At 42.9% G+C, this 15,198-nt stretch overlaps 1 protein-coding gene across 1 annotated transcript in view; it reads right to left on the reverse strand.

The window, feature by feature from the left end:
- Positions 1–1,692: 1,692 nt before the first annotated feature.
- CXADR (CXADR cell adhesion molecule) overlaps positions 1,693–15,198 on the reverse strand; it is a 56,939-nt gene continuing 43,433 nt past the window's right edge. Inside the window, exon 8 of the mRNA XM_083171889.1 lies at positions 1,693–5,683. Within this exon, the coding sequence (XP_083028015.1) occupies positions 5,660–5,683 (24 nt within the window). The 3' untranslated portion in view covers positions 1,693–5,659. The remainder of the gene's footprint in view (positions 5,684–15,198) is intronic.

The raw sequence follows: 15,198 nt of genomic DNA on the forward strand, positions 1-15,198 counted from the left end.
TAAAAAAATGTTTTTTTCATCACAACCTGATGCAATTTTTATGTATTTAGGGAGACGGTGGGGATGATACTGTAACGATTGTACACGCCCACATGGTACTGGCCATACCCACAGCCCCTCCCCTTCTCAGTACCAGCCATTGAACATTTTCAGCTCTTAATCTGGTCCAGTTCTGTGGCAGTTCAAAGAGAGCTGGCCCTGGTACAATTTGCCTGTACCTCCCAGCCACTCTATTAAGGCAGGACGTTACAATTTGATGGTACAGTCCCGCCACCCTAATTTCAAGCAAGTTCTGTACGCTTCGCACACTTGCGGCTCCTGGTGCCCACAGCTTGGGAAGGAGGCTGTAGCGGAAGGGTTAGAGTTTATTCAGGTACTTTTTCCAAATAATATCAAATTCATTATATTTTTTTTAAGTGAATGAACTTATAATTATTTAAGTGGAAAAATGAAAGTCTCTTTATTTATATTTAACATATTCACATTAAAAGTCTTATTTCTCCAGAAACCACGAGAGTCCCAGCAAGTCTGTAGTAAATTATTGCTGGGAGTTTTCCAACAGACCATTATGTTGCCCGAAGCGGCTTTAACAGCAAATAAATCCAGCGTAAAAAAAAAATCATCTATCTTGTAAAGGCGAGTACAAACAATAATTGTTAATGATATACATGATAATATCGTTCATGATATTATCGTCTATATTATCTTGTTTGTAAGAATGACATGTATTTATACAGTACTGGCATATTCTATTGCGCTTTACAATTGGAAATAAGTATTCAGATTCAGGGGCCTTTCAAGCACATCAATCAAGGAGCACCTGACAATGGTGGGCTGCATCATGATCTTGTTCTCAGCATCAAAAAATGAATGACCATTGACAATTTGATAGTATATTCTTCATTTGCTATAAATTGTATATTTATAATGAAAGGAGTCAACTCTTCAATGTCCGGTTCTAACAAACAAGTCAGTTATTAGGATGCGGGTTGGGGAATGCCTAAATACTATATACAGGCAGTGAAGGAGAACATGGTTTGGATAAATTATATACATTCATTCCTTACTTTTAAAAGTAGCTAATAATGGGGCAGATGGTATTAAGCCTTAACAAGAGATAAATGCCAGGGTGATAATGGGGCAGATGTATTAAGCCTTAACAAGAGATAAATGCAAGTGTGATAAGGAGAGATAAACGTCCAGCCAATCACCTGCTAACTGCCATGTTACAGGCTGTGTTTGAAAAAAGTCAGTAAGGAGCCGATTGGCTGGACGTTTATCTCTCCTTATTACCCTTGCATTTATCTCTTGTTAAGGCTTAATACATCTGCCCCACTGGAACATAAATGACACTTCAGGCTATCACACAGGTTTGTCGCAGTTTTTGTGTGGCTATGCGGCACGTACATAGCTAGGTGACGGGAGTGTATAGCACTGTAAGGTCTGTGGAGCAGGGCCCTCCACCCTCCTGTTCTCACATTCCTCTTCTTGCAATTTAGGGGGAAATTTACTAAAGGAAATGTGTAAAAAAATAGGTGTATTTGTATCCAGAAATACACTTATTTTTGACATTTACTATCCCGAAAATACGGCAATTCGTAGTCGTATTGATGTGCTATCAATACGAATTGCCGTATTTTCGGTAGTAAATGTCAAAAATAAGTGTATTTCTGGATACAAATACACCTATTTTTTACAAATTTCCTTTAGTAAATTTCCCCCTTAGTTACAGCTCCCTCTTACTCACCTACCATCTATACAATGTGTTGTGTGGATCAAATCAAATGCGCCCTTTCCCAGCAGCCTATTTTTCCTCCAACTGGTTCAATCAGCCAGCAGCAATAAGGAACAAGAAAGGGAAAATATGGAGGATAAATCACAGCGGCTATTGGTTGGATGTATAAATCACAGTATCAGGTCCCAATAAACGGGTGTGGTATGAGACTCCCGACAGTCAGGATCTTGACAGTCATTATCCCAACATCGGGATCCCGACTGCCCAGACTCAGACAGCATGGTGAGCACAACTAAGCCCCTTGCAGGCTCGCTACGCTCACCACCTATTCTATTCTTCCTCTATGGGGGTCGAGGACCCCCACGAGGGAAAATAGCGGGTGGCCGTTGGGCACCCGGCTGTCGGCATTTTGACAGTCGGGATCCCGTCCGGCACCCCCAATAAACGATATGTAAAAAATGTATTATTAAGCAAGAATACAAAAAAAAAGTTCCTTTAAAGATAAAATAAAGAACCACAAGTGAAGTCCGGCTACTGATATAAAGTGTGTCCACTGTAAGTTACACAGGGTGGGAAAAGCAATTGCAAGTTCGTACCTTCAGTCTGTTCAATGCGGTCAGTAGGTCAGCGGTAATTGCACTTTTCAGTCTGACTCGCCGCTATTCGCTGCAGCCGAGGTCCCGACTTCCAGTCGGGCAGTGGACAAATCTTTAAACTTCTAAGGGGACGGACCCGTGTATGATAACAGTCCCGGACCGCAGTGCGTTGGATAAAAATGAATAAAACATTGTGACCACGTCCACCTGCTCCTGCCAACACGTTCTAATCCGGATCTTTTTCAAGGCTCAGGTGGAGGCGGTCACGTGGTCACCTTTTGTAGCCGCCAACGGATTGAAACGAGTTGGTGTTTTGGGGGGGTATTTTTGCTTTTATAATACATTTTTTGCATACCATTTATTGGGACCTGATACTTTGATTTATAAATCCAACCAATAGCGCCTGTGATTTATCCACCATATCTTCCCTTTCTTTCCACCTACCATCTATACCCGCATCTCTTCTCACCTGTGCTCATTCACCTCTACCACTGACTACCTGGTAACATACAGATGGCTCCTCTGCTTCCCTACATCCCAGCTGAGAATTGTGCTGCCAATTGTTACCTGTGCTCTGTTTAAGTTCTTCAGTTACTGTCATGCTTCGTTCTGTGTACCCTGTATTGTTGTGGGGTGTGTCCTCTGTACGGCGCTGCAAACCGCTTGGGGCGCCTTATATTTACTTACAGTTTCTTATATAGTGCAGCATATTCCATTGCACTTTAAGATTGGGAACAGTTATAAAACATACTGGGTAGCAACAGACAGACAGAGGTAGGAGGGCCCTGCTCGCAAGTTTACAATTTATAAATAAAATATAAAAGGGTGTAATTCTATTAAGTATAATGTTGGTGATGGAGTGTGCACATACATTAATACTATCTGCATTTACAGTAGCCCCTAAATCACATTTTAAGATGCACCACTCATTTCCCCCCACTATAGGGCTAGAAAGTAAAATGTGATATATATGGCTGAATTCGGGCCTATTTAGGGTTCCTAAATTTAATTAATTCCATAGCCCGCCAGATATATCTGTTCTGTGCCATCTCCTGGCTAAACAATGACAATAACATAAAAACACAAATTGCAAAAATAAAATCCCAGATTTTGAAGGTCAACAAAAAAATGCACAGTACTGTAAATGCTTTTCACAATTTTAGAACATAATCTAAAATTGTGTGGCATACTTGTTTTTCTTTTCATAAAGCTGGTGAGCACGGTTTTCTGCATGGTAATGAATGGAAATTCTGCTTAATGCAGCCAGACAAGTAAAAGTGAGCTTCATCACGAAGTTACAGGGATGATGTTGGAAATGTGTAACTTCAGAAATCGACTACAAATGTCTAAGGTGGCATGTGGGTGATATATTCAAACTCAATAAAAAAAATAAACGCATAGAAATTAGATTATGTACAAAAATACTGAACAGAATTTACCATGCCGCTTTGTTCATCTTTAAAACCAGGGAGTTTTTTTTTTTACCTTAACCTTGTACAAACAGCCAACAGATTGTATGCATTTGATGTTTCTGTACAGTTACAGTGTGTGCAGTGCAGACTATATACATGCAGTAGATTGTATTATTAGTTCTCATATCTAAAGCAAACTCAGTACATTGGACTTTCAGGCATTTTATGGTGTGTACACACGGAAAGATTTGTCAAAAGATCTGGGCGTTTCCGACAGATTGAAACGACCAATCGCTCAAATCGTTCCGTGTGTATGAACTTTACATCGGACAATGCGCGTACCCGCCGGTCGTTGGTAGGTCGCTAATCTTTCCTGCATGCAGAAAGATCAGCGACCAATCGTTAGTGATGTGTACCAATCGTTTCATGTGTATGAACGATTTGGTAAGGCTGATTGACTGGCTCCCCTCTCCCATCATCGTTAAAGATCATGTAATAGTTTGCTCAATCGTTCATCATTTGACACAATCGTTTGTGCAGTAGTTTAGAAGAAATTGTTAAAGACATTGAATCGTTGCCTAAATCTATCCGTGTGTACGCACCTTTAGACGCAGAGAGACCACAGTTTTACGTGCAGCAAGCACTGGTATAAAGCGGATGGAAATATGATGTAAATGAGCACAGAGTCTAATGAGCCTTCCTTTTATGCGGATTGTGCATTATTCCCAGCAGCTCACCTACCGCTGAGTACTAAGGCATACATTGCTTCTCTTCCCGCAGGCAGCTCTGTGATTGGATCTGCTGTTTGCAGGTCAGGGCACTTGTACGATTTGGCCACTTTTCACCTGATTAAGACGGATTGGGCCGAGAAATCTGGTGAAAAGTGGCCAAATTATCAGAGGTCAGACCTGCTGCCCGTCCATCCTCCAACTTGGGCCACCACCTGGCAGCAGGGCATGGGGCCACATGCGACACATCACATGCACGAGGGCTGCAGGGGATGAATAGCATTCAAGCCTGCTACCCAGGAAGGTCCCAGGCGGCTCACGGGAGATCGGAACGCCATACACTGCTACGAGAAGTTGCAGCAGTGTATGACCACCTTGAGGGCGAGTTGTGCTAAGCTTGAAAAAAAAGTGATAAAATGGACAGTGATAAACAGCCAGCCAATCAGTGCATAACTGCCACGCTATAGGCTGTGTATGAAAAGTGACAAGAGCTGATTGGCTGGTGGTTTATCACTCTCCAATTTATCACTTTTCAAGCTAAGTCCAGCTCGCCCTAAGGGCTTACATGTTTCCTTCACAAAATAAAGGCACGTTACAAAGTAGTCTCCACATTCCGCATAGCCTTATACATCAGCTCAGGCAGTTCATGCAAAAGAAATATGACAAGTTGCGTTTAAAAAAACCCTAAAAGAAATGAAAACTAAAACAAAAAAATCGTTAAGTATCAAGGTATTTCTTACAGTCTGTTAGTTATGAATGTGTAGATTCACTATTGATTATGAAGGAAAACAAATCAACAGTGGCAAATCCAAAATAATAGTCACCAGAGGCTTTTAGAATTGATTGAAGGACAGACGGCGCAACCGGCTGACAAGAAGTTTATGAATATGGTCATTTGTTATTTATTGCAACTGTTGCAATGTTATCGTAGGTTGTTCAGGAAGCTGCACCGCGGATCTGCAGGACAATATTGAGGGTCCTTGATGCACGAAATAGTCTCTGTTCTTTAATTAAAATGTTACAGTATTCCCGGGTCTTCGAGATATCCTCAGGAAAGCCAGAAACAGTGCAGGCCGTGTAAACACCGCTGACTGGGAGAGGGGTAAAACTCAAATTCATACAACAGTGCGTCAATGACAGGAATTTCACATCTGTCCCCCTCATTGCGTGCTGGGTTTGTAGTCCAGTTTATACCACTGTTAAGCCGTGATACTTGAACGAAGGAAAGAAAATGGATGTTAGATGGATGCATGCAAAATAGTTCACATATTTATTTAACCAGTGGTTCCCAAACTCGGTCCTCAGGGCCCCACACAGTTCAACGGTTTCCAGGTCACCCAACAGGTGCACTCATTACTCACTGACACATTTTAAAAGATCCACAGGTGGAGATAATCATTTCACTTGATTCTGTGAGGAGACCTGCAACACATGCACTGTGTGGGGTCCTGAGGACCGACTTTAAGAACCTGTGCCCTAGAGCAATAGAGTTGTTGTTTTTTTTATTCCCCTTTAAGATATATGTTCTGTAAATACAAGGTTCTAACCCCAGTTTTTCAACACAGGTTTAACCTAAGTCCCAGCTTGGAGAACCCCTTTCACACTAGGTTCCATGTATATGCCCCATTAGAATTTGATCAGGCTTGTTTCCTCAGACCAAGGAAATGCTCCTTACTACACATAGAATAAAGAATTGCAGCACTAATTTTTTAGGGTTTTTTAGCTTTAGCTTTCGCAAGAACCGTCACAAATACTAGGCCATACAATTTTGTTTAGATCCATCTCAGGAGCATGTATCCTTTGTGAAATATGAAGACAGCTGTATATATAGTGTTATTCCACTAGATGGCAGCAGATATCCTGAACTACATATTTTGAACAAAATTTGATCCTGGAAAAGTGAAAATATTATCAGTTATTTTTATTCCGCAGCACTTTAAAGAGAATATTTGAACAATCACATCCGTCCCTGCCCCAGTGGAGCTTACACTCTATATTCCCTACCACATGTACACGCACACATTCATTCTAGGGTTACATTTATTGGAAGCCAACTAACTTACCAGTATATTTTTATATCATCCTTAACGGTATTGCCCTCGCAGTGGCGGTACTCGGGTAGGTACCTTGGATCGCACTCATCAATCTAAAGATTAAAAGACGTCTAGTAGTTTTTACTTAAGCCAGTGGTTCTCAAACTCGGTCCTCAGGACCCCACACAACTCACGTTTTCTAGGTCACCCGACAGGTGCACTCAATACTCACTGACACATTTTAAAATATCCACAGGTGGAGCGAATTATGTCACCTGCAAAACTCCTGATAACTGACTTTGAGAACCTTTGATTTAGGCCAGGCATGTCCAAACTGTGGCCCTCCAGCTGTTGTGAAACTACACATCCCAGCATGCCTTGCAATCATTTTAGCATTCCTTAATAGCAAAACTGTGGCAAGGCATGATGGGGCTTGTAGTTTCACAACATCTGGAGGGCTATAGTTTGGATCAGTACCTGATTTAGGCCATCCATACTATCCCTTTAAACCAGGATACATTATTTACACAGGTTCCATGGCTGGTTTCATTCAAGCCTGCTTTTCACATGTTTTAATCAGCCACAGAACCTGTCTAATTCAGGGGTGTCCCAGTTTAAAGGGATAGCATGGTAAAGCTGGTTTTAAAAGCTGCTTCCATACTGTTCCTTTATATCAGGACACTCATGAATTACACAGGATCTGTGGCTGGCGAACTTAAAATTTGCATTTCATCTGGATATAGGGCCATCATACATGAGGCCGACTTGTCCTAAGGATAAGTCGGCCCGACTTCACCTGAGCACCCCAGGCAGCCCTCCGGGAGAGCTTGATAAGATTTGGCACTTGATGTGCCATTTTTTACACGTGATAAATCAGATTTGATTCTCCCACTGCTCCCCCGGACTCTGTGGTCCCCGCTCCTGGCCAGCCGTTACATCTCCTACCCCGCCTGAAGCTCCCTACTCTCTGGTCCCCGCTCCCCCAAACCTAGCTCCCTGCCACACTGATGACTGCACATAAGATTTATCTTACATGCAGACCATTCCGACTTCCGGATCGGATGTCATACACTACGCAATTTGGGCCCGATTTCCCCTGATTCTGGAGGATCGGGCTGAGAAATCGGGCCCAAATCCCATAGTGTGTGGAAGCCTTTAGTAAGTCACAGAACCTGTGTAATCTATGAGTCTTGGTTTAAAAGGAGTGATATGGTAAACCTAATCATCTATATATCTAGTGTCTGCGTGTCACCAAAACTCTGCCATCTGTTGGCAGCAAGTCAAACTACATCTCTTTCTCTCCCTCACATTAGCTAGCTTACTAGCTTTCGAAGCATTTGCTTCGAACGGGCTTATTAGTTTAATAAAACATTCTTATCAGTACTTCTTACACCAGCCTTAATGAAAACACGTACAAATTAGACCACAGGTTCTCAAAGTCGGTCCTCAGGACCCCACACAGAGCATGTTTTGCAGGTCTCCTCACAGAACGACAAGTGAAATATTTAGCTCCACCTGTGGATCTTTTAAAATGTGTCAGTGAGTAATGAGTGCACCTGTCGGGTGACCTGGAAACGTGAACTGTGTGGGGTCCATAGGACCGAGTTTGAGAACCCACCGAATTAGACCATAGAGGTTTTTTCCTTGTGAATATACAATATTTGAACATGTCATTTATTATAATTAGCTAAATAATACAAACCAGCCTGCTCAACTGCAGATGTCATCTGAGGTCTTGTTTGTAGCATGTTACACAAACACAGAGAGCTGATATAACTGTAATCTATTATGATAACCTATCAACCATTTCCTTATTAGTATAATAATGTGAAAGTAAAGAGAAACTTCAGTCTCCAGATACACAGGCGTTATCTCTAGCAATAATTAGCATAATTTATTTAACATTAATTCTAAGCACTGAAAACTATTTATTCTCACTAGTAAAACAGTGACACGCCAATTACTGTGCAAGTTTGCATTTTCCAACCCACAGATCCACAATGCCTGCTGGCAACATTCACTCAGCTTTTCATGAAGCAGAACACAAGCAAATTGTATACAAATACATCCAAAGACTGGAGGCAGCCATTTTGTCAACTTAACCAATACTCAGGAGACTACAGCCTACCACGTGACTGAAGAGAAGAGATACAGTACTGCTGAATGAGTCGGTAGCGTCAACAGAACCTATGGAACGGAAAGTTTGCACAAGTAGTATGGGTCCAGATTCTGCGCATAAAATGGCTGCCAAAAAGGTGACACTTAAAAATTGTGCCATGTGCTTGAGACCGGGTACTACTTTGTATCTCACTAGGGTTTTTATTTTAGCAAAGCGTAGTGTGAGATAAAATTGTAAGAGAAAGTATTGGCCAATCAGCTTCTACATTACATGTTACAGGCTGTTAACAGTTAAGCGGAGTACACACTATACAATATGTCTGCATGAACACCACCCTGGCTCCCACTGAATATGCAGTTGTTGACCGCATAGTAAAAATGTAACCGCCTGTTCAAATCTTTGTGGCAGCCATGACAATCTCCGAATTCGATCCAATGCACACAGGACCACGCATCGGGTCAGAGGTAACACTATTCACCCGATTTCTCTGCCCAATGCGTCAGAATTAGGGTGGGCAATCCCAGGATCCTGGGATTTAGCCCCAAAATGGCCAGGATTTAAATCCAGGAATGGGAGTTTCGAATGCGCAGTCTAATGCCAGGCAGCGTCTGAGCGAGTCGTCAGATGCTGCTCGGCTTTTCCCATGCTCGTCCATGCGGCTCTGCACAGCATGACCTGGTCAGATGTCACGCTGTGCAGGCCACGCAAGCCTCCAGCCACACCGGCGCCCACCCATACTGCTGTCCCGGCCCGGCTCCCAGCCGCCCGCCCGGCTAACTGCCGCACACATACCCGGCTCCCGGCAACACACGTGGTTCCTTGTCCACACTCGCCCGGCAAGGCCGCAGCTGGGGCCTTATTTTTAGAATAGGGAAGACAATCCCAGGATCTCAAGAATCCCGGGATTGAGTATTTTTCCATCCCGAATTCTGGGATTGAAAAATTGCCCCAGGATTGGCATACCTAGTCAGAATCAGATTAAAAGGGCCCAAATTGTATAATTGTATGGCACCTTTACAAAGGAAACTTGTAATTGAGATATTTGCACCCATCTCCTTTTAAAGAAGTCTAGATCAGCGGTTCTCAAACTGTGGGTCCTGACCCCAAAGTGTGTCCTGACCTTCTCAGCATGGGGTCGCGACTCCATGTTGCGGACCACCAGGCTGATGATTTTTCTAATCTCAATCAGTGATTCAAGGAGTCTGAGAAATCTGTTGAATTGTCTGTTATTTTAGACTCACATAATTTTGTGCCCCCACAATGCTGCCAGCTGTCTGCTGACCACACAGGTGATGAGATGACCTTCTTCAGTAACTTGCTGGGGTTCCAGAATCAATTTTATTGTCTGATGGGGTCCCAGAGCAAAATAGTTTGAGGACCTCTGGTCTAGATAATGCTCTTCTTATGAGGGTCATTATTATTTCTCATTGCATCTTATTGCAATGAAAAGTAAGCAACAAAAAGAAACTTCATTTCTGTTATGATCTGAAATGAAAACTTACTGGATAACACTAAACCGCTTACATTACCGAAATCCGATAGCAGAGTACAATAGACCTCCGCCAAGTCTGCATGGGAACCATGGTAAATGAATGTTTGGCTCCAAATATGTTTTTGTTTCTTTAGCAAAAGTATCAGGAGATGGTAATTACTTCCTAAACGTAAACAGAACCAAAACTGTAATTAACAAAAGTGCAGCTTTTTAAACACTGGCTCCCGTACTGTCATTTTCTTGATAATAAGAACTACACAAAACAATGCCTGTCTGACAGTTGGGTGGGAACAAAGCGAACGGCATTATCCGCGATATGTCGGAAGTATTTTGATGATGGTAAACAATTATGGGGTGCTGAAAATGATCCAATAACGAGGTCTGATCAATATGGACGTGCCTTATTTGATTCAATCACATCACAGAATGCTTAAGGCTGAATAGGCCATTAGATTACTCGCTCAATTAAGCTTTTAAGAAGGTTTATAGATCACACCCGATATTTATGTGACAAAATGATTCCTATAAAATTTTTCCAGAAGGGTGGGTCGGATTTATCCTGTTAAAAGATGACACCATATAGTTTTAAAATGACAATTTAGACAGGCCGTATACTGTAATACTTAATGTCAAATTTGTCAAGAGGCATTTTATGATCAGTTCTCATTAAAGACGACCAAGTGAAGCCTTAGGCCGGTTTCACACACTCCGGCTTCTGCCGGACGGTGAAATCCCGCACGGCCAGGGAGCCGTGCCGCACACATTAGTTGTGAATGGACACTATTGTGTCAGTTCATATGGGACGGCCACGGTCCGGCCGCACGGTTGCAGCCGGATCCCGCCACTGGAAGGGACGGCTGCCGGGCTGTGGCCATCCCCTCCATGATAATCTACTGTGTGCGGCACGGCTCCCTGGCCGTGTGGGATTTCACCGTCCGGCAGGAGCCGGAGTGTGTGAAACCGGCCTTATGATAGGTATCTCCACTTCACCTCCCAACCTCTTCCCATCTCAGCTAGGATATAATAAAGAGTATTTGTAATTTATTCTCTTCTTGGCTATAAAATCCCTGTTACTGCAACTGCACTAATTATGTATCTCTGGTATAATCAAGTCAGCAAGATAGGGGGGGTGGGGTGGCAGGGGTGGAGGGTGATTGGCTAGGTAGGGCATATATATGAATTGTTGCGCCATGCATATGTATGGGTGAAGACCCAGTACAGTGAGAAGATGGCAGTTAATTTGCCTTCGGCAATCTTGAGACAGGCAGACGCGTTCTACAATTTCTCACCAAGCTTACAGCAGTGGCTTCTGTCCTATGGACCCTTCCATACACAACCTTACGGTGGAATCATGACATGAGGACACTGTAGTGTAGATTCGAACTATCAAGTCCTTGTGACCTCTTCTTCACATCTTATTCTTGGTGTGATTTATTGGTGACATGGTTGATGAATTGAATGGGTATTTGAACAGACATCTCCTGCCTTATGAGGGAGGAACACACAAACCGCTAATGGGACTTTAGGTCACGGGCGGTAAGAAGGTCAACAGTTAATCGTTCGATCACTATTGGTCAACACGATTCTGGTCAACATGAGTTTTGAACTTTTTTCTTTTTTTAACTTTTTCATACTGGACGATCCACGCAAACTATGATTGGGAATGGTAAATGGTGCCAAGGGAAGCCGCGGTGGATCAAGGCACCTTGTTTGAAGCATGACGAAGGAAGCGGGCAACGCAAGGTGCCACGGCACACTTATTGAGGGTTCATGTGATACAAGATAAAAATGTACACCCCAAAAACCATGTGTCAACAGGAACACTTGACCTTTTAACCCTCGACCTAACGGACCAGAACCCCACAAACCTGTGTTGTATAAAGCTATACTGGGGTACAAGATGGGTGCTTCCTTCTGTAGGCCACTCTACTTTGGATGTTAAGCCTCCGATGACTGCAATCCAGACAACAAAGAGCTGAACTCTGGCCTTGAGGCTGTATGCTGTACTATGTGCTGCATGGTCCATCTCTAGCAAATGTTTTACAGCTAGTCAATAACTCTGGCACGCAGAACGGTCATAACCCTAAAACAGTCAGACTTATTTAGACAGTGCCTTCTAGGGATTCACTAGTCTCCCAAAATGTGCTCGAATTACAATTTAACACTCAAGTGAATGAAGGTTGAAAGCCAGCAGTAATGTTGAAGGCGGTCAGTGTAGGCCTCTAGTTAGACCTTGTCCATGGGTCATCTTTTAAAAGAGAGCCCGGTGATACTATAATTCCCACCCAGCAATTTGGAGATAATCCTATGCTATTCTGCTCCCAAGGAATCCTGGCTTGGATTCGGTATGAAATCCAGACGCTTAAAATCCCGACAGGGTCGAAATCCCGAATGGGTCATAATACCGACAAGGACAAAATCCCAACATTTAAAATCCCGACAGGGTCAAAATACCGACATATAGAATGTACAGGTGAAACAGTCAACATGACTTTCCGTTGACAGGTCGCGAGGTCGACATGGTTTTTTTCACCAGAATGTCGACACAGTCGACATGGACACAGTTGGAAGTGAACCGCAGCCCCTCGCATAGCTCGCAATGCTTCGGGCACGGTGCCTCGCTGCGCCCGGCACACTATTTTATTCTCCCAACACACCCTAGTGGATGGTAGGGCATGAAATACCACCTGTCGGCACATGTCGGGTCAAAAAACAGTGAAAAAACCCGTCGACCTTGTGACCTGTCGATGGAAAGTCATGTTGACTGTATCACCTGTACATTCTATATGTCGGTATTTTGACCCTGTCGGGATTTTAAATGTCGGGATTTTGTCCTTTTCTGTATTATGACCCATTCGGGATTTTGACTGAATCCCCCTGGCTTATCTTCCCTTAGAAACAGTTTAAATTCCCTATTACATTCCATCCAACATGACCCATTCCACCAGGTACAAAATGCTTGGTTAGTGGACTTAATTGCCAGTGGCCGTTGGGGAGATGGGGCTGCAGCTCAGTACAAAAGTCAAATAAGGGACCCACACCAACTGCCAGTGAGTTCCAGCCAGTGATGTTTGGTGTGGCTCCCCTATTTGAATTTTGTACGGTGTTGCAGCCCCACCTCCGCAACGGTCACTGGCAAAGGAGTCCAGATGTATCTAGTCGAGTGGGACATTTCGAAGATGCTAATAGATCATTCTTTTTTTAGCCCAGCTAGATGTGCCCAGTTATTAAATACCACAATTAGTTCTAGTCTCTCCTGATAGTATGTATTCATGAGAGATGACGTGAATGAAAGGAGCACAGAGAAGCCTGACCAGTTCCTAAGTTCTGTCTGTGTCCTAGCATGCAGCACATCTGAATGAGCCTATAGCTCGCTCCACCTCACATGAACCTGATGCATCCCAGCAATTCATATTCTTGTGTATCAAATGTTTTAACAGAGAGGCTCTTTATTGGCCCATCAGGTGAGCTTGTGTGACACGTACAAAGCCATTACTCTGACTACACTGACTTATATCTCTTCGCTTATGTCAAAATATATCCCCACTTGACCTCTCCGCACAAGATCTGTGTCTCTCATCCGCACTCATTACTCGCTCCCACTTACACTTGCAGGATTTTGTCGGGCAGCACCCACCCTATGGAATGCCCTTCCATGCACACTAAGACTCTCCTCTAGCCTCCAAACTTTCAAGCGTTCCCTGAAAACTCACCTCTTCAGGCAAGCCTATCATATTCAGGACCCCCACACAACCTCCAGTAGCATTTATATCTAATTGCCTCCCATCAGGACTGTCTTGTAACCTGTTGGGACTGCCATGCTATGGAATTCTATCCTTATGTATCCCTCCTATTATCCCTATACATCGTAAGTTTGCGAGCAGGGCCCTCCTACCTCCATGTCGGTTTGTATCTACCCAGTTTGTTTAATCACTGTTGTGTCTAATTGTAAAAGCGCAGATATAAGAAACTGTAAATAATAAATTATAAAATGTGACAGATTCTGGAGGATAGTTTGCGTAATGTCCACATTTTACTGCACCCAGTGGACCTTTGGATAACGATGATTAATGGAGTAGCTGCCCAAAAAGTAGCAGCTTTGCTCTCTGGTTTGTGGTATCCATTCAACAAATCTAAATGGCATCAAAGCTGTTTTTCAAATGGCCAACATAGTTTATGAATCAGCAATACCCCAACCTGCAATAGTCCTCCTGGAGTCTTCTTGGGCAATCATGTCCATCATGTACCAATGACTGGATGTGTGAATATCTGCTAAGGAGCCAGGCAGCCCAAGGGGAAGGGTAGGGTTATGCATCACATTTATATTTTAATAACGCTATTAAAATGTTCCTATTAAAAAGTAGATTATGGTGACAAAAGCCAAAGTTGACAGTTTGTTATTGCCATTTAAACTTGCAAATTAAAAAAAAAATTTTATGATATACAGGTTGAGTATTCCTTATCCAAAATGCTCGGGACCAAAAGAATTTTGGATAACGCATTATTCCGTATTTTGGAATATTTTTATATTAGATATGAGATATCTTGCATTTATGTTGTATAATCACATCAAACACATGAAATACACACAAATACAGTATATTTTATATGTGCATGAAACAAGGTTACAAAACATAAAAAAAAAGTTTGCATCCTATGTCAGACACTGGATTTGAATGTCAAGCAATAATTTTCTTGCAAGAATTTGGTACCAGTTACAGGTTACAGTATTTCCCCATTAGTGCCAGTTACACGTTATTTCCCCAGTAGTGCCAGTTACACGTTATTTCCCCAGTAGTGCCAGTTACCGGTACATGTTACAGTATTTCCCCAGTAGTGCCAGTTACACGTTATTTCCCCAGTAGTGCCAGTTACACGTTATTTCCCCAGTAGTGCCAGTTACCGGTACAGGTTACAGTATTTCCCCATTAGTGCCAGTTACACGTTATTTCCCCAGTAGTGCCGGTTACACGTTATTTCCCCAGTAGTGCCAGTTACACGTTATTTCCCCAGTAGTGCCAGTTACACGTTATTTCCCCAGTAGTGCCAGTTACACGTTATTTCCCCAGTAGTGCCAGTTACC

Source organism: Crinia signifera, chromosome 2, assembly GCF_055691185.1.
Source record: "Crinia signifera chromosome 2, ASM5569118v1, whole genome shotgun sequence".
Lineage (NCBI taxonomy): Eukaryota > Metazoa > Chordata > Amphibia > Anura > Myobatrachidae > Crinia > Crinia signifera.